The 26934-nt window shown below is 51.7% G+C and overlaps 1 protein-coding gene across 1 annotated transcript; it reads right to left on the bottom strand.

The window, feature by feature from the left end:
• Positions 1-5064: 5064 nt before the first annotated feature.
• On the bottom strand, positions 5065-25065 carry LOC121849693. Its single transcript, XM_042338149.1, has 14 exons — positions 24997-25065; positions 19909-20146; positions 18991-19166; positions 18183-18290; positions 16578-16671; positions 15662-15711; positions 14860-14941; positions 13895-13980; positions 13497-13691; positions 12541-12675; positions 11461-11796; positions 10870-10974; positions 10136-10221; positions 5065-5629 (listed from the first exon to the last, which is right to left on the bottom strand). The coding sequence occupies exons 1-14, from the start codon at positions 25063-25065 to the stop codon at positions 5065-5067; spliced, it is 2325 nt and encodes a 774-aa protein (XP_042194083.1).
• Positions 25066-26934: the final 1869 nt, after the last annotated feature.

Here is a 26934-nt window from a genome sequence, read left to right on the forward strand (position 1 = left end):
CCCGGGGGCCGCCCTCCTCCTCTCTCCTCCTCTCTCCCGGGCCCGGGCTCGGGCTCGGGCAGGTACACCGAGCCCCCCCGCCCCGCCCCGCCCCGCTCCCGGCCCGGCCCGGCCTCACTCGCCGCTCATCCCCGAGGCCCGAGGCCCGACTGTCAGCGCCGCTCCCGCCGCCCGCGGGGCTGGTGGTGGTGGTGGTGGCGGTGATGGAGGCGGTGTGTGTAATGGTGGTCTCCCCCCTCACAGCCCCATGGCGGGCGGTGCGGTGCGGGCGGGCGGTGCGGGGCTGTGCGGGCGGTGCGGTGCGGTGGCGGCTCCTCTCTCTCTCTCTCTCTCTGTCTCTCTGTGTCTGTCTCTCGGTCACACACTCCCCACCGCCGCCGCCGCCATCTTAGTGCCGACCCGCCTGACAGCACAGGGTCTCCCCCGCCCCGCGGCAGGGGCCGCCCCCCCCCTCACACTCACACACACACACACACTCACACCCTTACACACTCACACACACACACCCTTACACACTCACACACACCCCTTACACACTCACACACACACCCTTACACACTCACACACACACACCATTACACACTCACACACACTCACACACACCCTTACACACTCACACACCCTTACACACTCACTCACACACACCTTACACACTCACACACACACACCCTTACACACTCACACACACACACCCTTACACACTCACACACACACTTACACACTCACACACACACCTTACACACTCACACCCTTACACACTCACACACACACCCTTACACACTCACACACACACCCTTACACACTCACACACACACCCTTACACACTCACACCCTTACACACTCACTCACACACACACCCTTACACACTCACACACACACACACTTACACACTCACACACACACTTACACACTCACACACACACTCTCACTCACACACACCCTTACACACTCACACACACCCTTACACACTCACTCACACTCACTCACACACACGCTTACACACTCACACACTTACACACTCACACACACTTACACACACACTTACACGCACACCCTTACACACTCACACACACCACACCTTACACACTCACACACACCTTACACACTCACACACGCACACCTTACACACTCACACACACCTTACACACTCACACACACACACTCACACCCTTACACACTCTCACACACTTACACACTCACACACACTGACTGGCTCACACTTACACACTCACACACACACTTACACACACACACACACTTACACACTCACACACCCTTACACACTCACTCACACACTCACCCTTACACACACACTCACACCCTTACACACTCACACACACTCACCCTTACACACTCTCACACACTTACACACTCACACACACACTTACACACACACTCACACACACACACTTACACACTCACACACACACTTACACACTCACACACACTTACACACTCACACACCCTTACACACTCACTCACACACACACCCTTACACACACACTCACACCCTTACACACTCACACACATCCCCTTACACACTCACACACCCCCTCTCACACACCCTTACACACTCACACACATCCCCTTACACACTCTCACACACACCCTTACACACACACACCCTTACACACTCACACACACACCCTTACACACTCACACACCCCCTCTCACACACCCTTACACACACACACACACCCTTACACACTCATACACACACCCTTACACACTCACACACCCCCTCTCACACACCCTTACACACTCACACACACCCCTACACACTCTCACACACACCCTTACACACTCACACACACCCTTACACACTCACACCCCCCTCTCACACATCCTTACACACTCACACCCCCTTACACACTCACACCCCCTTACACACTCACACACACACCCTTACACTCACACACCCCCTTACACACTCACACACGCCCTTACAGACTCACACACTCCCTTACACACTCACACACACCTCTTACACACTCATACCCCTTACACACTCACCCCCTACACACTCACACCCCTTACACACACCCTTACACACTCACACCCCTCCCCTTACACACTCACCCCTTTACACACACCCTTACACACTCACTCACACCCCTTGCACACACACCCTTATACACTCACCCCCCTTACACACTCACCCCCTTACACACTCACACCCCTTACACACCCCTTACACACTCACACCCTCCCCTTACACACTCACCCCCTTACACACCCCTTACACACTCACACCCCTTGCACACACACCCTTATACACTCACCCCCTTTACACACTCACCCCCTTACACACTCACCCCCTTACACACTCACCCCCTTACACGCTCACCCCCTTACACGCTCACCCCCCTTACACGCTCACCCCCACTTACACACTCACCCCCTTACACACTCACCCCCTTACACACTCACCCCCTTACACACTCACCCCCCTTACACTGCTCCGAGTTTCTGTTTCTGAGTCGATTGGATTGAAACGTGTAGTAAATACTGAGCACACACTCACTTCCTGGTACTCAACTTATTAGTAATTAATTAACAAACAAACAAACAAACAAATAAACTCTCACAACTCTTTCCACGTTGGGGGAAGACTCCCCGAAGCCTTTCGCGACGACGACAACAACTTGCCTGTGTCCGGCGCCCTTCGCCGGGGATGGCCGCCCGGTTTTTGTAGCATTCACTGTGAGACGCGGTGACCGGACGCGTTGCGGGCACAGACCTTCCTGTGCGCAAATCGGCTCACGTATTTATTCGCCTGCAAAGTACACGGTCACTACGCTTGGGGTCGGTGACCTGTGCGGATCAGCGTTCGGATACGTCGCTCCGTTGGGCGCTATACCTGACGTGAGGATTATTATTATTATTTCCAGCGAAGCATCAAGTTTTCCAATGACCAGCGAGCGTCACGCAGTGAGTATTTAATCCTTCCACTGAACGGACAGCCCTGGTTTCCTTCGAAACAGATTCACTCTGATTGCACATTCAGGCAAATAAGTTGCTTTACACACCCACACATACTCGCCCTCTCGCACACACCCTTACACACTCGCTTTCACTCTCATCACCCCCCCCCCCCCCCAATCTTCGCGTACATACTCTTTCTCCCAGCTGAGACCAGCTCCCCCCCCGCCACCCCCCACCACCGATCAAACCTGGGCTTGGCTCATCGGTTATTATTTTCCTCTATTGACATAAATTTAGTTCAGACCATATAGCAAAGCATACGTTCGCTTTAGTGAGAGGAGTGTCATAGCGACTGATTAAGTTCGCTCCGAAAATCCTTCCTTCGCCCACAAGAACCCGCCGCAGTCGCTGAATTTTACTGTGAATTCTGTGAAGCGCTTTGGGAATTTAACAATAATAATAATAATAATAATAATCCTTGCGTATGATGCACATCTTCGCGGCATCTCAAAGCGCTTCACAGAACATACTCTAAACTAAATTGACTGCATATTTTGTGGGTGAAACGCGTCAGCCGGTCGTGCACAGCCTCGTCCCACAAACAGTGACCAATTTATTATTATCATTTTTTTTTGAAGGGGTTATTACCCCCAGAGAAGCGAGCCGCCACCAATCAACTGACAACCGGGTTCCTACTTACTACAGGATAAACAGAGGCGTGTGGAGTAAGGAAACCTGCCCAGCATTTCGCCTGCCGGAAATTGAACCCAGGACTACTCGCTTGCGAGGTGAGCGCTCTAACCGCTGAGCTCCAATGTCTCCCCCAATCGTGAAAGGCACTGTGTTATAATAATAATAATAATCTTTGCATTTGATATAGCGCTTTTCACGTCGGGAGGACGTCCCAAAGCGCTTCACAGAACACACTGTAAAGTGAATTGACTGTATATTCGTGGGCGAACGCGGCAGCCAATTGCGCACAGCAATGTCCCACAAACAGTCGTAGATTGAAAATGACCAATTTATTATTGTTTTTGGTTTTGGAGGGATTATTATTAGGCTCTGTGTGGAGTAAGGAAACTTGCCCAAAGTTTCGCCCTCTGCCTGTTCAATGTAAGGGGTTATTATTATTTTAACGCTGGGGGGGGTAGAGGCAAGTTTCCCCGTCAAACAGTGACTCCCACTGGCGTCAACCAGAACACCACAATGCTTCGATTTGACACGCAGTGGAGAGCCTGAGCTACAGTACAATATTATATTAACATCTACACAACCACCACGACAAATCGCATGTATTTAGCGCCTTTCACACCGGGAGGGGCGTTCCAAGGCGCTGACGTTCCATCCGGACAAACTGCAAGTCCCACTGCCGATCTCGACGGGTAACTAATTACTCGAACTAATTATTCTGCCTGAATACTCAGTAAACTCACCTACCTGGGCTTCCTGGTTCACAGCACGGCAAGGGGTGGGGGGGGGAGGGCGGAGAGGGAGGAATCTCACGCGTGCCTGCAGCAATTAAAATGCATTTTGCGGCGCGCACAATGCAAAACCGCCACCTGCCGCGTGCAACAACAACTTGCACTTACGCAGCGCTCTTCAAGTCGGGACGAAGTCTCCACATTCTAATGCGTGCGGGTTAGAGTGGGTAACGTGCGGGTGGGGTTTGTGTCGATACTGAGTGAGATCAAGATCGAGCACAGCTCTCACCACCCCCCAACCTGGTCAAAACTCCCAAATTCCTACAGTCACTCAGTGCCTTCAGCCGGGGCTCGTGGTGGTTGGGGGGGGGGGTGATGATGATGGAGGTGCGATCGGGGAGGGGGTGGGTGGGAGAGGGAGAGAGAGAGTGTTCAGGCAAAGGTCGCTGATTACTGGGAGGCAGGTCAGAGCAGCGGGAGGTGTCCGAGGAGAGCAAGAAGAGAGAGAGTGGGATGTTGACAATCGCTGACAAGTGTAGTGACTGTGTAACAGCTGGTTGCAGTTACGCAGTCACTACACTTGTCAGCGATTCCCTGCTGGGCGGTGTTCTCTAAATGAATAAAACGTGGCTTGATACAGTGCCTTCCACACTCGGACGGTTGAATGGCCGGTGCTACATCAGTGCAAAGAAGCCTCTTATCGCTGACCTATCTGTAATCACCGTCTCTCTCTCTCTCGCTCTCTCTCTCTCTCTCTGTGTGGCTTGCGTTGCCCTGTCAAGGCTGTGAGTTGGCCAGAAGCGACGGGCGGTGCCGGTTTGCCAATGAGATTGGAGGTGGTGCTGGGGCGGGGGGCACGGCGCGGGCCGGGGTTTGGGACCAGGTCGGGTCGGGAGACTAGGCTGTTCCTGGGGTCCGCGGGCAGGCGGCAGAGGGAGACGGAATGCGCGGGGCCGGGGTGGGCAACGCTGAGCGGGTGGTGCAATCTCTCCCGGCTCAGGCTGGGCAGCGAGTACCGGCTGCTGTCCGCGCCCTCCGGCCTGCGCCAGGGGCTGAGCGGGGCGTCCGAGGAGGAGCCAAGTGAGTCCTGGGGATGGAGGTCAGGGAGCCTGTGACTGGAGGAGGTGATGGAGGAGCTTCCTGGTCTGACGGCCTCCACCGCCCCCCTGAACGAGTTGAGCAGGTGGTCGCTCTTCCTCCGCTCCATCCGCTGCTGGGATTCCGCCTTCCTCTGCTCTCTCCGCTGCTCCTGAACCATCTGCTTCCTGGTGTCGACCAGATTCCTGCTCGGCCCCAAATGGTGGAGAGAGTTGCGGGTGCGGAGAGGATGGGATGGTCAAAGAGAAGATGGGAAATTGGGGGGCAAGGGAGTGGAGGGAGGGAGGGAGTGGAGGGAGAGGAGGTAGGAGAGCAAATTCCAAATACATTATGAAATATTCTCGCACCCAAGCGATTTCAATGCCCTGCGATCGATACGTTACAGGTCTACGCTGTGTTCCCGGGCAACCTCGAGTTTCTCCCACTCCCCTCTTGCCTTGCTCCCTGATCCCTGTAAAGCACTCTGAGAGGTTAGCTTACACGAAAGACGTTACAGAGCCACAAGTGATGGTAATACGTGGATCTGGAAAGTGATACTGGGTGGCTGAAAACATTACAATAATATTATTAATCATTGCATTTGATTCAATGCCTTATCACCTCGTTGAACGTCTCAAAGCGCTTCACTGGATATACTGTAAAGCGGATTGACTGCATATTTTGTGGGAAAAACGCAGCAGCCAATTGCGCACAGCAGCGTCCCACAAACAGTCATGGATTGAGTGGCCATATTTTTTGTTGTTTGAGGGGTTATTGCCCCTGGAAAGCAATTCCCCAATCGACTAATACCTTACTGTGAGGCAAACAGTAAGGAAACTTGCTGAAGGTTTGACCCCACCCGGGAATCAAAGGTCCTACGCAAAAGTGCCGATGCTACTGGGGCAGCTCAGAGAGAAAGGCCTAAAATTCCACCTCATCTTAGCCTTTTTGTCTTTAAACTTACAACCGGGTGGGAATTGTGGAAAATTCCTCCATCCGGTCAGTCTTCATTTGGAAGATGGTTTTCCGCCGATCTTAAACTAGAAAGCTAAGACTGGGTTCAGGAAATTTCCACAGTTCGGTCCCCCACTTTGAACTTTAAGATGATATTGTCCTGTAGCTCAGTGGTTAGAGCACTCGCCTCGCAAGTGAGAGACCTGGGTTCGTTTCCTGGCAGGACAAAACCTTAGGCAAGTTTCTTTACTCCACACGCCTGATAATAATGCCTCAAGAAGAAAAAAAATGATAAAATTGGTCACTTCAATCCAAAACTGTTTGTGGGACGCTGCTGTGCGCAATTGGCTGCCGCGTTTCGCCCACAAATATACGGTCGATTCACTTTACAGTCTATTCCATGAAGCGTTTTGAGATGTCAAGAAGAAGTGAAAAGCACTATATCAAATGCAAGGATTATTTTGTTGGATGAAATTTGTTCCAGAGAGTTTCAGATGTGGATGAAATATGAAGAGGAGCAGTTATAGTTTGCAAGTGAGAGACCTGAGTTCAATTCCAGGCAGAGGGCCAAACCTTGGGCAAGTTTCCTTACTCCACACAGAGCCTAATAATAATCCCTCCAAAAAAACAAAACAATAATAAACTGTTCATTTTCAATCCATGACTGTTTGTGGGACATTGCTGTGCGCAATTGGCTGCCGCGTTCGCCCACAAATATACAGTCAATTCACTTTACAGTATATTCTGTGAAGCGCTTTGGGACGTCCAGAAGAAGTGAAAAGCGCTGTATCAAATGCAAGGATTATTATTATTATTATAGATAAAATAGTGCCTTTTCAAAATACTCCAGGATAATCCTGGAGGCGAAGAACAACCCCAGGCTACTGTTTTCCACCACAACCCGACTCCTCCGTCCCCCCCGCCACCCCGCGCAGGTCATCTCCTCCAACCTTCACTGCGAGGAGATGCTGGATTTCCTTGAATCCAAGATCAAGGGAATCCGCTGCGCGGTCACTTCCCCTCCAACTTCCACCCACCACCCACCCCTTCCCTCCCACACTCCGACTCCTACCCATCCTCCCCTACACACCTTTGTACCCGTTTCCCCACCCTCTGTCACTGAACTCATCCAATCCCTAAAACCAACCACCTGCTCCCTTGACCCCATCCCCACTCCACTCCTTATCTCCCAGCTCCACTTTCTTGCCCCACATATCACTGACATCATCAACCTGTCCCTCTCCTCTGGCTCTGTCCCCATTCCATTAAAAACTGCCATCATCACGCCCACCCTGAAAAAACCCTCCCTTGATGCGTCGCAGCTATCAAGCTACCGGCCCATCTCCAACCTCCCCTTTCTCTCCAAGGTCTTGGAAAGAGTTGTCGCCTCCCAACTGCGCTCTTTCCTTTCCACCCATTCTCTTTTCGAACCCCTTCAGTCAGGTTTCCGTGCTGCCCATAGCACAGAAACTGCCCTGGTCAAGGTCACCAATGATATCCTGACCATCTGTGACCAGGGCTCCCTCTGTCTCCTCGTCCTCCTCGACCTATCGGCAGCATTCGATACGGTCGACCACGCTATCCTACTCCACCGCTTGTCCTCCCACCTCAACCTTCAAGGCACTGTCCTTGAATGGTTTAGGTCGTACCTTTCTCACCGTCTTCACTTTGTCTCGACGAATGGCTTCTCCTCCACCCCCCGTACTGTCTCATGTGGTGTCCCTCAGGGCTCTGTCCTCGGTCCCCTCCTCTTCACCCTCTATATGCTCCCCCTCGGTGACATCATCCGCAGACATGGAGTTAACTTCCACATGTATGCGGATGACACCCAACTCTACCTTTCCTCCTCTACTCTCAACTCCACGACCACCGATGTCCTGACAGCTGCCTGTCCGACATCGAGTCCTGGACGAGAGACAACTTTCTTCAGCTCAACGTGCGAAAAACCGAGGCCCTCCTGATTGGCTCACGTCAGCGCCTCCGCACCTCAGGCGCTGACACCATCAGCATCCAAGGCTGCACTCTCCACCTCTCAAAGCCAGTCAGGAACCTCGGCGTTTTGTTCGACCCTGAGCTGTCCTTTCTCCCTCACATCCGCACCACAACTGGCACCGCCTTCCATCACCTCCGGAACATCGCCAGACTACGGCACTACCTCACCCCTCACGCTGCTGAAACCCTGGTTCACGCCTTTGTCACCTCAAGGCTGGACTATGGGAACTCTCTCCTCGCCGGCCTTCCCGGCCCTCCCTCCACACTGCAGGTCATTCAGAACTCTGCAGCTCGTGTACTGTCCCGCACCAGGCTTCGGGACCACATCACTCCCACCCTCGCTCGCCTCCACTGGCTCCCCATCCCCCAGAGGATTGATTTCAAGATCCTCATCCTCACCTACAAGGCCATTCACGGCCTTGCTCCCTCCTACCTCTCCAACCTACTATCCCCCTACCTACCTGCCCGTACCCTCCGTTCCTCTGGCTCCGGTCTGCTCCACGTCCCCCGCCCCAACCGCCCTACCATCGGTGGTCGGGCCTTCAGCCTCTCAGCCCCCAGGCTCTGGAACTCCATCCCCCAGTGCCTTCGCCGCTTCCTCCCTTTCCTCCTTCAAGGCCGGTCTCAAAACCTTTCTCTTTGACCGTGCCTTCAGCTCCCCTCTCGACTCTCTTCCCCCTCCTCGCTCCCTCCCTTCCCTCCCCTCACCCTGACCATTTCCCCCCTGCTCGGGTCATGACCCAACTGTGCAGCGCCTTGGGACGTCCTCCTGACGTGAAAGGCGCTTTATAAATGGAATCTTGTTGTTGTAAAATAGTACTGTGGTAAATAAAGTCAGATCTGGTTTCTTTTCAGGTTTAATGACATATTGGCATTGAGGGGTTATTTGTCATTGTCCTCTCTGTCAACCTGCATTTCTGTCTCTTTCTCTGGTGGAACTTTGGCTGTATTTGGCAAAGGTTGACCATCTTTGGTAGCTGTCTCATGATCTACATCTTCTGGGGCCTCTGGGGGTACCTCTTTCAGGAAGCTTTTTATTTGCCAAGAGATAAAAAAAATAATAATCCTTGCATTTGATATAGCCCCTTATCACGTCTTCGAGACATCTCAAAGCGCTTCACTCTTTCTGATCTCTTTCCTGGACTGACATGAGCTCAGTGGTCCTGCAGCTCAGTGGTTAGAGCACCCGCCTTGCAAGCGAGACATCTGGGTTCATTTCAAGGCAGGGAGAAACCTTGGACAAGTTTCCTTACTCCACACGCCTATTAATAATCTCTCCAAAACAAAACAATAATAAATCGGTCATTTTCAATCCACGACTGTTTGTGGGACATTGCTGTGCGCAATTGGCTGCCGCGTTTCGCCCACAAATATACAGTCAATTCACTTTACAGTATATTCTGTGATGAGCGTTGAGACGTCGAGAAGACGTGAAAAGCACTATATCAAATGCAAGGATTATTATTATATTATTATTATAAGAACATGCTAGGCAAGAGAAGACCAAGGTCCATCCAGTTCACCTTCCACCATCCTGGCAGTCGCTTGACATGTATTATCCCAAACTATATACTGTCTCCCCAGATATTATTTCCTAACAGAAATCTATCTCATTTGGTCTTGAAAGAATCAACACTTTTTGCCACCACCGTCTCTCTTGGGAGCCTGTTCCACACATATCGTATACTGCATATGTCATAGTGATGGCCCTTCTAATCTCGCCCGCTATTTTCCCGCGGAAACTGCTCCATTGCTTAATCCCCTACCTGTAGTCCACTTGTCCGACATTGTCCTTATCAATCTTCGAGAACAGCTCCTCAATCTGAACCCGATCCAGAGGGATTTGGTATCTCTGTTGGGATACAATTCCAAAATCCAGGTATGGGAGAGAATGACAAACTCTTATTTTCTCCCCTCCCCCCAAAGCTACGTTTTCGGCTAAACAACTGATTAAATCAGGAGTTATTGAGAGGTGAATGGAAGGCTGGCATTAAACATGGGAAATATAGAGGGAGCTTTACTGTGTCTCTAACCCTGACCTGGGAGTGTAGACGCACAGTGTAGAGGAGCTTTACTGTGTCTCTAACCCTGACCTGGGAGTGTGGACGCACAGTGTAGAGGAGCTTTACTGTGTCTCTAACCCTGACCTGGGAGTGTGGACGCACAGTGTAGAGGAGCTTTACTGTGTCTCTAACCCTGACCTGGGAGTGTGGACGCACAGTGTAGAGGGAGCTTTACTGTGTCTCTAACCCTGACCTGGGAGTGTGGACGCACAGTGTAGAGGGAGCTTTACTGTGTCTCTAACCCAGATTGGGTAGAGTAGACACTTTGGAAGCTGTTGCTAGTGACTGACAGAACCGTGTGATCTCTGGCCACAGCACAGAGTGCAACGAGTTCCACAACCTTCCCCCCACCCCCACCGGCTCCCCCACCACGCCTTCGATGCACCCAGAGAGGATATGCTCTCAGCGGTGTGCTTCATGTGAGTTTGTGCACAGACCTGCAGCGCCTTGCGGAAATCAGACACAGACACCTTCATGTTTCCCTCCTTGTCCATGTTCTTGAAAAAATCCAAGAGGCGGAGCTTGCGCTTCTCCAGGAAATCCTGTGGGTCACAAAAACTCCATGTGGGTTACAACTAAACCTGCAGCTGAGGATCAGTGAGCAGGAAAGCCCCCATTGCCTCAACGCTAAGTCCCCGACTGATCTTATTTTTGCCAACAAAACACACTCGACAGCAAAATCCAGTGAAGCGCTTGGAGAAGTCCTCCTGACAGTGAAGGGCACTGTCTCAAATGCGAGGATTATTATCATTTAGTTTTAATCCGTGTAAACCATTTCATCTTCAAATTGTTAGTGGTGCAGAAGGGCGGACGATTCCTCAGTCCAGCCTTGGTTTGGGAGCCGGGTTCTTCTTAAGAAGCTGGGGATGACAGGCTATCAAATGGAGACTTTTTTAAGCTTTAAGGCAAAATGGTCTCAAAGGCAAGCCCGAGATTGGGGGGGAGTTTGGGGCCTTGGAGTGTGGGGGGGGGAGTTTTGGGAGAGGGGGAATGTGGTGTGGGGGGAGACTGGGAATGTGGGAACATACCTGGATCACTTTCATCGGAAAAGTCCGACGTAATAGCTTCTTGTTGAAGGCGCTGCCCAAGCCCGCGGTTATGAAGATCAACCTTGACCTTTCCTCCTTCATGCTCCTCAATTGGTCCATGAAGGCTTCGTTCACGATCACGTTCTGCAGGTGAGGACATCTGCTAAGACCCAGGCCAACCAGGGCTCCTGTCCACATAGAGTCCCCAGCTTCCCCCACCACACCCCGATCCCCCCAACCTCCTGTCACACATTGGCCCGCACAGTCCAACACCGCCACGGCCACAAAGGCATTAAGTTCCATTGTGCGCCCTGTGTAAACCACTTGCCTCGTAAACTACAGGGGTATGAGGGGTAAAGGGGACTGAAAGGATTGCTCTTAAAAGAGACAGCACTAACAATATGAGTCCTGTAGCTCAGTGTTCAGAGCGCTCGACTCGCAAGTGAGAGGACCCGGTTTTGATTCCCCAGGCAGGGCGAAACGTTGGTCAAGTTTCCTTACTCCACACACACGCGCCTCTGTTTACCCGGCAGTAAGCAGGAACCCGGTTGTTAGTCGATTGGCGGATCACTTTTCCGGGGATAATATTTCCTTCCAAATAAATTAAAATAATGTGGTCACTCAATCCACGACTGTTTGTGGGACGCTGCTGTGCGCAATTGGCTGCCCCGTTTCACCCCCAAAATATACAGTCGATTCACTTTACAGTGTATCCTGTGAAGCGCTTTGAGACGTCTCGAAGACTTGATAAGGCGTTGCAAGGATTATTATTAAACCGCCTTCTTCTGTGCTGTAAATTGCAATGGTTCAGGCCCTAATTCAAAGTGACCGCTGGATATTTTTAGGATATGCTTCAAACTAAACCATTGTGCCCGAGTTGTGGTGGGTGGGATGGGGGCGGTGGGGGGGGGGGGGTGGCTGTGGACGGGCAGTGAGGAGGGGTGTCGGAGGATTGGTGTGTGTAGGCGAGGGGGAGGTTTTTTCAGAAACTGAAAGAAATCGCTAATTATCAATAAAATTTCACCGCTTGTTAGGTTACAATGCTTTGTGCGAGTGTCAGGTTTCACACTTAAGACTTACTTTGAGGGAGAACCAGTACATTGGGGATTTGGGGTTCTTTTTCAGGACAGCCAGCAGGATGAAGGCAGCCTCCACCTTCAGAGGGTTGTCGGCCAACTGATAAGAGAGAGAGAGCTTCAGTCCAGAGACCAGTAAAGGTAGTCAGCTCACCCTATTACACCAAACAACAGGACAGCAAAGTGTTGCCAGGAACTATTGCTTCATACACAGAGAGCGATGAGAACACAATGTACTCCTCATCTCCACAATCACCAGCGTCCCATTCCCCCAATCACCCTTCACCCCTCCTTCCCCCACCCATCCCTCGCCCCTCCAAACACCACTCACCCCCCACAAACACCCCTCACCCCCCCAGCCCCCCTTCCCCCACCCACCCCTCATCACCCAACCTTCCCTCACACCTCCCCTTCCCCCAACCATGAAAGGACAGAAATGCTTCCCCACTGGACCCTCCACTCGCTCCTCTGGCTACACGTCCCCTTGGGCTGTGAGATCCTATGAAGCGTTGTCTTGACAATTAGCAGCCAAGGGAAGTCCTGTGGCTCAGTGGTTAGAGCACTCGCCTCCCAAGCGAGAGGAACCGGGTTTGATTGACGGGCAGAGGAAAACGTTGGGCAAGTTTTCTTACTCCACACGCCTCTGTTTACCGAGCAGTAAGTAGGAACCCGGTTGTTAATGGATTGATGGATCTCTTTTTCAGGGGTAATAATCCCTTTGAAAAATATAATAAAAAATATAATAATAATTTGGTCACTGAATCCATGACTGTTTGTGGGACGCTGCTTTGCGCAATTGGCTGCTGCGTTTCGCCCACAAAATATACAGTCAACTCACTTTACAGTATATCTTGTGAAGCGCTTTGAGACGTCTCAAAGGTACAATATGGCCAAATGCAAGGATTATTATTATTATAATCAATGATTATTATTACTTATTATCAAGTGAGACTGACTTACATCCAGGACTCGGAGTGTGTCGTTGACTTCCAGTCCTCTGCACAGCATGCTGACACCCTCGATCCCAATGTGGTTGTTCTTCAGGTTCAGCTCGAGCAGGTAGCTGTTGTGCCTCAGAGCCTCTCCGAGAGCCAGAGCCCCCTCATTCCCGAAGCCGTTGTTGGCCAAGTTGAGGACCTTCAGCATCATGTTGAGCTGCGGAGACCAGAGACACAGGAAGAGGGAGGCAGTGACTGTACCCAGAGCTGTACGATTAGCCAGGATTAGGGGCTGGGTGGGCTTGGGTTTAGTTCCACAAAGCTGAGGACGATGAGGGAGGTGGGGGGAGGAAGAGCAGGGAGGGAGGGAGGGAGGAAGGAAGGAGGGAAGCCCGTGCTGGGGAACGTGTGAGTTCTCACCCGCAGTCCTGCACTGATAGCCATGGCACCCCTCAGCTGTATCTGGTTCCAGCTGATGTCCAGTTGCACCAGACTCTCGCTGTATGCTTCCAGGAGAAAAAGAAGGGGTTAGGAGCGAGCGCAGGTTGTATCAGTGTAATCAAGGGGTAACGCAGCCCCCCACCCCCGCCGCCCCCCGTATAGCCAGAAGGCATTGGGTGGGGAGGAATGATGGTGGCATCAGAACAGAGTCCAATGCTCACCTTGGCCAATGTCCAGGCCATCTCCACTGGGGTCTCTGGAGAAACACTTATTAGTAATAATAATCCTTTCTTTTCATACAGCTCCTTATCACGTCTTCGAGACGCCTCAAAGCGCTTCACAGAATATACTGTAAAGTGTAGTGACTGTATATTTTGTGGGGAGCCAATTACGCACAAACAGTCATGGATTGAGTGACCAAATTATTATTTTTTGAAGGGGTTTTACCTCCAGAAAGTGATCCACCAATTGACTAACAACCGGGTTCCTAATTACTGCTAAGTAAACAGAGGCGTGTGGAGTAAGGAAACTTGCCTAAGGTTTCGACCTGCCTCGGAATTGAACCCAGGTCCTCTCGCTTGCGAGGCGAGTGCTCTAACCAGGAGCTACAGGAGATGTTCCGATATTCCTGGCGCCACAAGGATTATTCCTATTAACTACTTAATGCAATGCAGATCCCAGCCCAGCCAAGCTATCAGCCCGGGCTCAAATCTCGTAATGTAGAGTTCTATAATGTAGTCATGGATTGAGTGACCAAATTCTTTTTTTGGATGGGGAGGGATTATTACCGCCAGAAAAGCGATCCTCCAATCGACTAACAATAGGGCAAGTTTCCTTACTCCATTATATTATATATCATTATATCACGGGGGAGATACTGTCAAGCGTGAGGGAGGTGGAGGATGATCGCAAAGCATGACGGAGTTGCCAGAGTTAGTGCTCACCTATCAACTGGCCCAACTCTTCCCCTCCTTTCTCTCCAAACTCATTGTTACTGAGGTCGAGGTGTGTGACCCTAAAATTAGACTTTAACATGCATGTTAGGGGCAAATTATTAAAGATAACGGGGTCACGGATACAGATGGCATTTTATAACTTATCCTCAGGCTACTAAACACACGGATACACCATAACAACAGCTCCTTTCACGTTGGGAGGACATCCCTCCACAAAACGCGTGCTATGAAACGAACACAAGGTTTCCTTTAAGACCTCACAATCTTTGCCGCAATCTTCTAAATGGACCCATGGGCCCAAAATTCCACTCAGTCTCAGCATGTCAGAATCTTTTCTGACTAAAAATAATAATCCTTGCATTTGACAGAGCGCCTTATCACGTCATTAAGACGTCTCAAAGCGCTCCCCAGAATATTTTGTGAAGTGGAGTGACTGCGTATTTTGTGGGCGAGAATTGTTTGGTCGTGGAGTTGTGTAAAACTCTTCCAACCTTAATTCTTTTCAATTCGAAAGCTGGGACCTCTTCGTAAAGAACCGGGGAAAACTGTCGTCTTTCTGCCGTCTTAAAAACCGTCCAACAGGCTGAGAGACTGGGTGGAATCTCACATCTCGATTGAGCAACCGGCCACAACATCCTCCCAAAGATAAGTGGGTGTAAACGGGGGCTTGCGTGAGGGAGGAGAGACCCCCGAAACACGCAGCGGAAGCAGCAGGTCGCGGAGGTTGCTAACGGACGGATGAGTGAGCGGAGGGAAGACGGAGTAGCTCAGAGTCTTGCTATTTACTCACTGCGAAGGCGTCAGCAAAGTACTCAGCATCGTTATCTCTGAAATGGTTCCCTGTGGCATCAAGGGATCCACTTCAGCAAGAGAGCGCGCGGCACAAAAGCAGCTCATCTCGGAACCATCGGCAATTCCCTTGCACGCGTACACTCACACACACACACACGCGCGTACACTCACACGTACGCGCGCGCACACACCTACGCGCACACACGTACACGTATGCACACACTCACGCACACTCACACTCACACACGCGGACGTACGCACTCACACACACGTACGCACGCACACACGTACACACACGCACGTACGCACACATGGGTACGCACGCGCACATACGCGCACGCACACTCACACACGTACACTTACAGACACACACATACACAAATGTACACTCACACCCACACACCGATCCTCTGAACGTTTAAATACAGTTAAACTCTGCACTGAATACAATTCTAGATACAATTATCATCATCCTTCCACATGTTAGTGTTGGTCAGTGCACTGTAGAGAAAAACACGGGGAACAGGACTTTGTGGACACCCTGAATACAAGCACATACGCACATATACACCAGATGTTGTAAAGTGGAGTCACTGTGTATTTTATGGCAAAAATTGTTTTAAGATTCTTGAAACCTTCATTTTTTAACTTCAAGAGCTGGGATCTCTTTTTAAGTACCGTCGTTTTTCCGCCGCCCTAAAAACCGGCCGACGGCCTGAGAGACTGGACTGGAATTTCACACCTCGAGTGGCAACCGACGACAACGTTCTCCCAAAGACAAGTGGGTGTAAACGGGGGCTTGAGATTCCGTGTGAAGGAGGAGGCTAACCCGTGTACAAACACACATACGTGCACGTGCACGCAAAAACACGTACGCATACACTCACAGAGCACACGCATACACTCACACCTACTGGAGAGATTGATGGACTTGAGGGAGATGTTATGGGGAAGCATTTTAGAGAAGACGGCTGCTCCTTTGGTCCGGAGGTTATTCCTGGCCAGGTTCTGCAAGGGCAGCAATTAACAGTGTGGCTTACACCATCTCACACACACTGATAGTGAGCTCACACCATCTCACACACACTGATAGTGAGCTCACACCATCTCACACACACACTGATAGTGAGCTCACACCATCTCACACACACACACACAGATAGTGAGCTCACACCATCTCACACACACTGATAGTGAGCTCACACCATCTCACACACACTGATAGTGAGCTCACACCACCTCACACACACTGATAATGAGCTCACACCATCTCACACACACACTGATAGTGAGCTCACACCATCTCACACACACACACAATGAGATAGTGAGCTCACACCATCTCACACACACTGATAGTGAGCTCACACCATCTCACACACACTGATAGTGAGCTCACACCATCTCACACACACTGATAGTGAGCTCACACCATCTCACACACACTGATAGAGAGCTCACACCATCTCACACCTCACACACACACACACTGAGATAGTGAGCTCACACCACCTCACACACACTTACACTGAGATAGTGAGCTCACACCATCTCTCACACTCATACACTGGAATGCATTGCCTGAAAGGCTGGTGGAAGCCAATTCGAGAATGAGGAGGACAAGTTTCCCGGGCTGTGGGGAGAGAGCGGGGGAGTGGGGTTGATCAGGGCTATGGGGAGAGAGCGGGGGAGTGGGGTTGATCAGGGCTATGGGAGAGAGCGGGGGAGTGGGGTTGATCAGGGCTATGGGGAGAGAGCGGGGGAGTGGGGTTGATCAGGGCTATGGGGAGAGAGCGGGGGAGTGAGGTTGATCAGGGCTATGGGGAGAGAGCGGGGGAGTGAGGTTGATCAGGGCTATGGGGAGAGAGCGGGGGAGTGGGGTTGATCAGGGCTATGGGGAGAGAGCGGGGGAGTGGGGTTGATCAGGGCTATGGGGAGAGAGCGGGGGAGTGGGGTTGATCAGGGCTATGGGGAGAGAGCGGGGGAGTGGGGTTGATCAGGGCTATGGGGAGAGAGCGGGGGAGTGGGGTTGATCAGGGCTATGGGGAGAGAGTGGGGGAGTGGGGTTGATCAGGGCTATGGGGAGAGCAGGGGGAGTGGGGTTGATCAGGGCTATGGGGAGAGAGTGGGGGAGTGGGGTTGATCAGGGCTATGGGGAGAGCGCGGGGGAGTGGGGTTGATCAGGGCTATGGGGAGAGAGCGGGGGAGTGGGGTTGATCAGGGCTATGGGGAGAGAGCGGGGGAGTGGGGTTGATCAGGGCTATGGGGAGAGCGCGGGGGGGAGTGGGGTTGATTTGGAAGCTCTTTCCAAAGAACGGCACAGACATGATGGGCCGAATGGCCTCCTTCTGTGCTGTATAATTCGATGATACAGTGAGCGCACCCCATCTCACGCACAGACACCACGCAGGCACATATGGACATAGTGCACACGTACACACATGCACACACGCACACGCACACGGTCTCATGCCCGGGCTCGCGGTGTGGACTGGTGTCCACGGCAGCGCTGCTCTCACCAGATCCTGGATGTAGCAGTTCTCCGACAGCATTTCCATTAGGTACCTCAAGCCCTCGGCTTCGATCCAGTTGTCCTCCAGCTCCAAAGTGTTCACCATCGTGCTGCCCTGCCAGTCACACCCACCGTTAGCCCCTCCTCCCTGCCAGTCACACCCACCGTTAGCCCCTCCTCCCTGCCAGTCACACCCACCATTAGCCCCTCCTCCCTGCCATTCACACCCACCGTTAGCCCCTCCTCCCTGCCAGTCACACCCACCATTAGCCCCTCCTCTCTGCCAGTCACATCCACCATTAGCCCCTCCCCCCTGCCAGTCACACCCACCATTAGCCCCTCCTCCCTGCCAGTCACACCCACCATTAGCCCCTCCTCCCTGCCAGTCACACCCACCATTAGCCCCTCCTCCCTGCCAGTCACACCCACCATTAGCCCCTCCTCCCTGCCAGTCACACCCACCATTAGCCCCTCCTCCCTGCCAGTCACAGCCCCCCCTCCCTGTCAGTCACAGCTACGATTAGCCCCTCCCCTCCCTGTCAGTCAGATGGCTGTTGTCCGTCTCTACTCCGAGACGGGTGGAGGGAGCTATATAAATCCAAGTTGTTGTTGTTTTAGTCTTCCCCCCCCCTTCCTGCCGAGCGACAGCACCCGCTTGCTTTATTGCCCTTTATTTATGGAGTCCTCTGGCTCAGCGGTTAGAGCACTCGTCTTGCAAGCAAGAGGACCCGGGTTCGATTCCCCCACAAAATACACGGTCAATCCAATGTGCAGCTGGTGGTGGTGGTGGTGGGGAGGGATCACTGGATACTCACCACCAGTGAAATGGCCACGGCTTCAATAGCCTTGGGCCCCATGCAGCGATAGTTGAGGTTGAGGTGACTGTCGTTGACGTGGCGGATGTAGTAGGAGATAGGGGTCACATTTAGGTCCTCACAGGCTGCTCGGTATACTTCCTCAGGGCTCAGCGTCCCTCTAGTTTCTCTCTCATCTGAAGAGAGAGAATAGAGAGAGAGAGAACAGAGAGAGAGAGAACAGACATACACAGACCACACGCACACACACAACAACAACAACAAAATTACATTTATAGAGCGCCTTTCACGTCGGGAGGACGTTCCAAAGCGCTGAACAGTCAGATGTCGGGGCCCGAGCATGGGGCAGGGGGGGTGTAGGGGTGAGGGAAGGCAGAGAGGTGGGAGGGAGACCAAAGGCACGATCGAAGAGGAGGGTCTTGAGACCGGCCGTGAGGGAGGCGAGGGAGGAAGCGAGGCGAAGGGACCGTGGGATGGAGTTCCAGAGCGTAGGGGCAGAGAGCCCGGCCACCGATGGTTGGGCGGGAGACATGGAGTAGCCCGGAGCCCGCTGGACGGAGGGAGTGGGCGGGTTGGTAGGGACTCAGCAGGTCAGAGAGAGACACGGCACACATAGACACGCGGCACTCAAACACACCTAGAGACACACGCAGGCACACACACACACACGGAGAGAGAGAGAGAGAGAACAGAGAGTTTCTTTTTGAGGGATTATTACTAATCCACCAATCAACTAACAACTGGGTTCTTACTTCCAGAGGCGTGTGGTGTAAGGAAACTTGCCCTGAGGTTTCGGGCTGCCCAGGAATTAAACCCGTGCCCTCTCGCTTATGAGGCGAGCGCGCTAACCACTGAGCCACAGGACTCCCAATAACTGGGGTCTGGATCCCAGGAGACCAGTGCCTCTGCCCTTCTCACCTTCAGACTGTATCTCTGTTTCAAACTCATCCTCGCTGAACTTGTCAAAGATTCTGAACATGGGGTCATCGCAGAGAGAGACGAAGCTGACCTTGGGGCTGCCCAGCGGGGAGGTGGGGGTGACTGGGGTGGTCGGTGAGCTGTTGGGTTGGGTTCCAGGGCTCATTTTGCTGTAGTGCTTGGTGTGTCCCAAGCTAATCTGGGATCCCGTTGTACCACTGCCGAGCCCTTTAAAAGACTGAGAGAGAGACCCACAGTGAGGCAGGTCCCAGTCATCAGTGTCACACACACCTTTTAATATTGCCCCCATTGTATAAACACACACACTGACCCCATTATACACACACACACACACACACACACAAACACGGCACCCAACAACAACCACAATAAAATTACATTTGTAGAGCGCCTTTCATGTCGAGAGGACGTCCCAAGGCACTGGAGAGTTTTGGACTGGGAGTCACAGACACCACACACACACACACACACACACACATACAGACCAACACCACACAGGCACACACACACAGACCACACACAACAACAACAAAATTACATTTATAGAGCGCCTTTCATGTCAGGAGGACGTTCCAAAGCGGGGGACGGGATTGGGAAGGGTAGAGGGCCGGGGTGGAAGCAGGGAGATCAAAAGCACTGTCGAAGAGAAGGGTCTTGAGGTGGGTCTTGAAGGTGGCGAGGTAGGGGGCGAGTTGGAGGGACTGCGGGATGGAGTTCCAGAAGGTGGGGGCAGAGTGGCAGGAGGCCCACCCGCCAATAGTTGGGTAAGCACGGCAGGGGACGTGAAGCAGGCCGGAGCCCACTGAGCAGAGGAAGCGAGCAGGATGGTAGGAGGGTAAGAGGTCAGAGAGTTAGTGGGGAGAAAGACCATGGACGGCTTTGAAGGCGAGGACCAGAATCTTGAACTGTATCCTCTGTGTGATGGGAAGCCAGTGGAGTCAGGCGAGGATGGGGGTGATAGGGTCACGGAGCCTGGTGCGGAGGCTCTGGATGATCTGCAGCCTATGGTGGGAGAAGTTGGGGACAAGCAATGAGTTTGCATAGTCAAGCCTCTATGTAATGAAAGCGTGTATGAAGGTTTTGCCGGCCTGCGGTGTGAGACAGAGGTCGATGTTGCAGAGGTGGGGGAAGGCAGAGCGGGTCATGGCACAGATGTGGGGTAGAAAGGATAGTTGAGGGTCAAAGAAGACGCCAAGGTTCGGGACTGGCTCAGTGAGGGGGAGTGGGCGGTCATGGATGTTGATGCTGTCAGCGTCTGAGGTGAGGAGACTCTGACGGAAGCCAATCAGGAGAGCCTCGGACTTGTTTTCATTCAATTGAAGAAAGTTCGCTCTCATCCAGGACTTGATGTCTGACAGACATTGTGTCAGCACAGTAGTGTCAAGGGTGGAGGCAGAGAGGTAGACTTGGGTGTTATGCGCATACATGTGGAAGTTGACAACATGTCTGCAGATGATGTTACCAAGCGGGGGGCACATAGATATTGAAGAAGAGGGAATGGGCAGAGCCCTGAGAAACGCCGCACGAGATGGTATGGGGGCTAGAGGAGCAAATGTTTGTGGAGATGAAGTGGAGGCAGTGTGAGAGGTACAATCTGAACCAGTCAATGGCACAGCTATGAAGGTTGAGGTGAGAGGAGAGGCGGTGGATGAGGATAGAGTGGTCGACAGCGTCGAAGGCAGCAGAGAGGTCACGGAGGACGAGGAGGCAGAGGGAGCCCTGGTCGCAGATGGACAGAATGTTATTTGTCACTTTGACCAGGCGGTGTCTGTGCCGGGGGCGGCACGGAAACCCGACTGGAGGGGTTCGAGAAGGGAGTGGCGGGAGAGGAAGGAGCGAAGCTGGGAAGCAACAACTCGTTCCAGGACCTTGGAGAGGAAGGGGTAGTTTGAGAGTAGAGATGGGTCCAGGGAGTGGTTTTTTAAGGATAGGAGTGATGACAGCGGTTTTTAATGGGGTGGGAACAGCACCAGAGGACAGGGAGAGGTTTACGATGTCTGTGAGTAGAGGGGCAAAGAGGTAGTAAGGAGAGGGGTAGGGATGGGGTCGAGAAAGCAGGTAGTCGGTTTCATACCCATCACTGCATACACACACACACACACTGACCTCACTGTATACACACACAAACACACACACCCATTATATACACACACTGCATTCAACATATACACACACACACTGACCCCGTTGTCTCTATCGTATATCCAGACACAATGGCCCCATCATAAACACAGCCATACTGCCTCTAGGAGATATATATATATATGTACTAATCCCACTATATATACAGGCACACCAGCAACACCATTTACACAGGTGTCCTGTTCCACCAGCAGCTCCTCATCCATGAAATGTGTCAGAGCATTGTCACCCTTCTCCTGCCCACAGCATGGACGCACATCCCAACCCATTGAGCTATAATAATAATAATAATCCTTGCATTTGATACAGCACCTTATCGCATCTTTGAGACGCCTCAAAGCGCTTCACAGAACATACTGTAAAGCGAATTGACTGTGTATTTTGTGGGCGAAATGTGGCAGCCGATTGCACACAGTAATGTCCCCACAAACAGTCATGGGTTGAGTGACCAATTTATTATTTTTTTTGGAGGAAATTATTACCCCCAGAAAAGCGACCCACCAATCAACTAACAGCCGTCTTTGAAACGTCTCAAAGCGCTTCAACAAGTGGAAGTGTGTAGTTTGAGCTGTGGATAACTAATATCCCATACCTCAGAGGTTCCTCGTCAACTATTCAATGTTAATTACTGTCTGGTAAAGAAATACTTCCAGGTGACTGTTCTTTGCAAAAGGAAGAAAGAAAAAAAACAAAGAAACAGAGAGACACAGAGAGAGAGACACACACACAGAATCATAGAATATTACAGCACAGAAGGAGGCCAATCGGCCCATCGTGCCTGTGCCGGCTCTTTGGAAGAGCTACTCAGTCAGTCTCTTTCCCCAAATCCTTGCAATTCTTTCCTCTTCAAGTACCTATCCAATTCCCTTTTGAGACTTGTTATTGAATCTGTTTCCACCAGCCTTTCAGGCAGTGAGTTCCAGACCGTAACAACTCTCTGTGTAAAACAAATACCCCTCATCTCCCTTCTGGTTCTTTTGCCAATTATTTTAAATCTTTATGCCCTGGTTAGCGACCCACCTGCCAGTGGAAACAGTTTCTCCCTGTCCACTCTATCAAAACCCCTTATCGTTTTGAACCGAGAAAGAGAGAAAGGGAATGGAAGAACAGATGGGCAGATAGATAAAGAAAAGAAGCAAAGGAACGACAATGAATATAACAATAATAATAATAATCCCTGCATTTGATACAGCGCCTTATCGCGTCTTCCAGACGTCTCAAAGAGCTTCACAGAATATACTGTAAAGTGAATTGACTGCATATTTTGTGGGCGAAACGCAGCAGCCAATTGCACACAGCAGCGTCCCATAAAGCGTTGTGGGTTGAGTGACATTTTTTTTTGATTGGATTATTACCCCTGGAAAAGCGATCTGCCAATCGACAACAACTGGGTTCCTACTTACTTCTGGGTAAACAGAGGCGTGTGGAGTAAGGAAACTTTCCCAACATTTCTCCATGCCGGCAATCAAACCTTGGTCCTCTTGCTTGCAAGGCAGGTGCTCAAACCACTGAGCTACAGGACTCCTCATGAACGCAAGAGATTGGATTATGGTAGGACTTCCCATAGGGGCATAGAGCTGAACATAACTTTACCACAAGGCTCTGACCAAGTAGACTGCTCTTGATGGAAGTTCCTCACAGATCTTTCCAATATTGTGATATGTGCAACAGGTAGGAATACACAGCACATTGGATAAGGATACGAGGCACAATGGATCATTACCATGAATGGTGTATCTTGCAAATTAGTACTGTCCTGTCTGACAGATGGCAACAGACACTCAGGGCTTTTCAGTCATGCCCAGGCCCTAGTGCCTGTCTTTCCCATTTCATTTTGGGCAGGCGAGCCAGGGAGATGGTGGAGGCTCATTGTGTCACCAAACACAAGGAGGAACCTGAGCCTCTTTGATAAAGAAATCAACTGGCGTAATGAGAGATCATCGGTCACAGGTGTCGGATTCTTCCTGACGTGAAAAGCGCTGTATCAAATGTAAGGATAATTATTTTCATCCCTTGTGACTACCTGCCCACCAAATATCCATCCACTCCCTCTTAGCTACTGCATTCATCCAGCCTGCATTTAAAGCCTGAAAGAGCAGGAGTGTTGCTCACTTGCTCACTAATTCCATACTCCACCCAGTTCAACAATGATTTACACACAAGACAATACATTACACGACACAACCACAAAATACACTCCACTTTACAGTGTATCCTGTGAAGCGCTTTGAGACATCTTCTTGTTACAAACTGCATCAAATAAAGAATTACTACCATTATTATTATTGAATGCAGCACCTTTTTTGAGTCATCTCAAAGTGCTTCCAAGGATATACTGTAAAGTGATGCGACTGTGAGTGTTTTGTGGGCAAACTCCCGTCAATGATCGACAATTGAGTTGAAACATTTGAAGCTAATTTGGACGAGTAATTCCTTATTCCGGAGACCACCGTTTACCTCTCTGTACAAGTAGGAACCCGGTCATTAGTCGATTGGCTGTTTGCTTTTCTGGGGGGTGATAATCCCTTGAAAAAAAATGAATGAATAAAATATTAATCATTTGTTACTCAATTTACGACTGTTTGTGGGACGCTGCTGTGTTCAATTGGCTGTTGAGTTTTGCTCACAAAATACATAGTCAATCCACTTTACAGTATATTCTGTGAAGAACTTTGAGATGTCTCAACAATGTGATAAGGTGCTGTATCAAATGCAATGATTATTATTATAGACATTAAACTCAACCATGCCCCTCACTGGCTTTGATGGTTACTGATGCTCTCTCCTGTCCTCTCCATGCCATCATCGATGGTTGATGCTTCAGATTCCCACATCAACCCCATCCTCTAACTCACTGTCGGGCTCCTCCACCCCCCCCCCCCCCCCACCTCTCTATCGGTCTTCAAGACTCGCCTTAGAACCTACCTCTTCCACCAAGGCTGCAATCGCCTCCCGCTTCCCTGTTTCTGTCCCCTGCTCGACGTCCAACCCCATCATTGCGAAGCGCTCCCTCGTGATGTTATCCTGCGTGAAAGGCGCTGTGTAAATCAATGCCAATTGCTGTTGCTGTCTGGTGTCTCTGGGAAGCTGCAATGACACCTCCCTTGCTTGTATTGTGCCATCACAGAGACTGGGCTCATAACCAGGAAAAGCCTGACGTGATAGTGATGGGATGTATCAATAACAACAATTAATTACATTTGTATGGTGCCTTTCACATCAGGAAGACATCCAATGTGCTAGAAAGTCAACGAACCACAACCGAGCTGGGGATTGGGAGCAGGAGGGAGTGGAAGGCGAGGAGGGTAGGGGTAGGAGGGTGACCGAAGGCACAGTCAAAGAGGAGGGTCTTGAGGTGGGACTCTTGGAGGCAAGGGAGGGGGCAAGGCTGCCGCGTTTCGCCCCCAAAATATACAGTCAATCCACTTTATAGTATATTCTGTGAAGTAGGCAGTATGGTAAGGGGTTAGGAGGTTGCAGACGTAGGGGTGAGCAAGGCCATGGAGGGCTTCGAAGGTGAGCACCAGGATCTTGAAATGTGTGATGGGAAGCCAATGGAGTCGGGTGAGGATGGGGTTGATAGGGTCGCGGCGCCTAGTGCGGGAGAGAACAGTGGCGGAGCTGGGCAGTATTGTGGAGGTGGGGAAAGGCTGAGAAGGTCATGGCACGGATGTATGGGATGAAGGACAGTTGAGGGTTGAACAACAACAACAACAACAAGATTCCATTTATAGAGCGCCTTTCACATCGGGAGGACGTCCCAAGGCGCTGTACAGTAGGGTCAGGACCCGAGCAAGGGGGAAATGGTCAGGGTGAGGGGAGGGAAGGGAGGGAGCGAGGAGGGGGTAGAGAGTCGAGAGGGGAGCTGAAGGCACGGTCAAAGAGAAAGGTCTTGAGACCGGCCTTGAAGGAGGAAAGGGAGGAGGCAAGTCAAAGGCACTGGGTGATGGAGTTCCAGAGCCTCGGGGCTGAGAGGCTGAAGGCCACCGATGGTAGGGCGGTTGGGGCGGGGGATGTGAAGCAGACCGGAGCCAGAGGAACGGAGGGTACGGGCAGGTAGGTAGGGGGTTAGTAGGTCAGACAGGTAGGAGGGAGCGAGGCCGTGAATGGCCTTGTAGGTGAGGATGAGGATCTTGAATTCGATCCTCTGGGGGATGGGGAGCCAGTGGAGGCGAGCGAGGGTGAGGGTGGGAGTGATGTGGTCCCGAAGCCTGGTGCGGGACAGTACACGAGCTGCAGAGTTCTGAATGACCTGCAGCTTGTGGAGGGAGGGCCGGGAAGGCCGGCGAGGAGAGAGTTCCCATAGTCCAGCCTTGAGGTGATAAAGGCGTGGACCAGAGTTTCAGCAGCGTGAGGGGTGAGGTAGTGCCGTAGTCTGGCGATGTTCCGGAGGTGATGGAAGGCGGTGCCAGTTGTGGTGCGGATATGAGGGAGAAAGGACAGCTCAGGGTCGAACAGAACCCGAGGTTCCTGACTGGCTTTGAGAGGTGGAGAGTGCAGCCTTGGATGCTGATGGTGTCAGCGCCTGAGGTGCGGAGGCGCTGACGTGAGCCAATCAGGAGGGCCTCAGTTTTACGCACGTTGAGCTGAAGAAAGTTGTCTCTCGTCCAGGACTCGATGTCGGACAGGCAGCTGTCAGGACATCGGTGGTCGTGGAGTTGAGGGTAGAGGAGGAAAGGTAGAGTTGGGTGTCATCCGCATACATGTGGAAGTTAACCCCATGTCTGCGGATGATGTCACCGAGGGGGAGGGTGAAGAGGAGGGGACCGAGGACAGAGCCCTGAGGGACACCGCACGAGACAGTGTGGGGGGTGGAGGAAAAACCATTCGTGGAAACAAAGTGAAGACGGTGGGAGAGGTAGG

This window comes from Callorhinchus milii, unplaced genomic scaffold (assembly GCF_018977255.1).
Source record: "Callorhinchus milii isolate IMCB2004 unplaced genomic scaffold, IMCB_Cmil_1.0 Scaffold9, whole genome shotgun sequence".
Lineage (NCBI taxonomy): Eukaryota > Metazoa > Chordata > Chondrichthyes > Chimaeriformes > Callorhinchidae > Callorhinchus > Callorhinchus milii.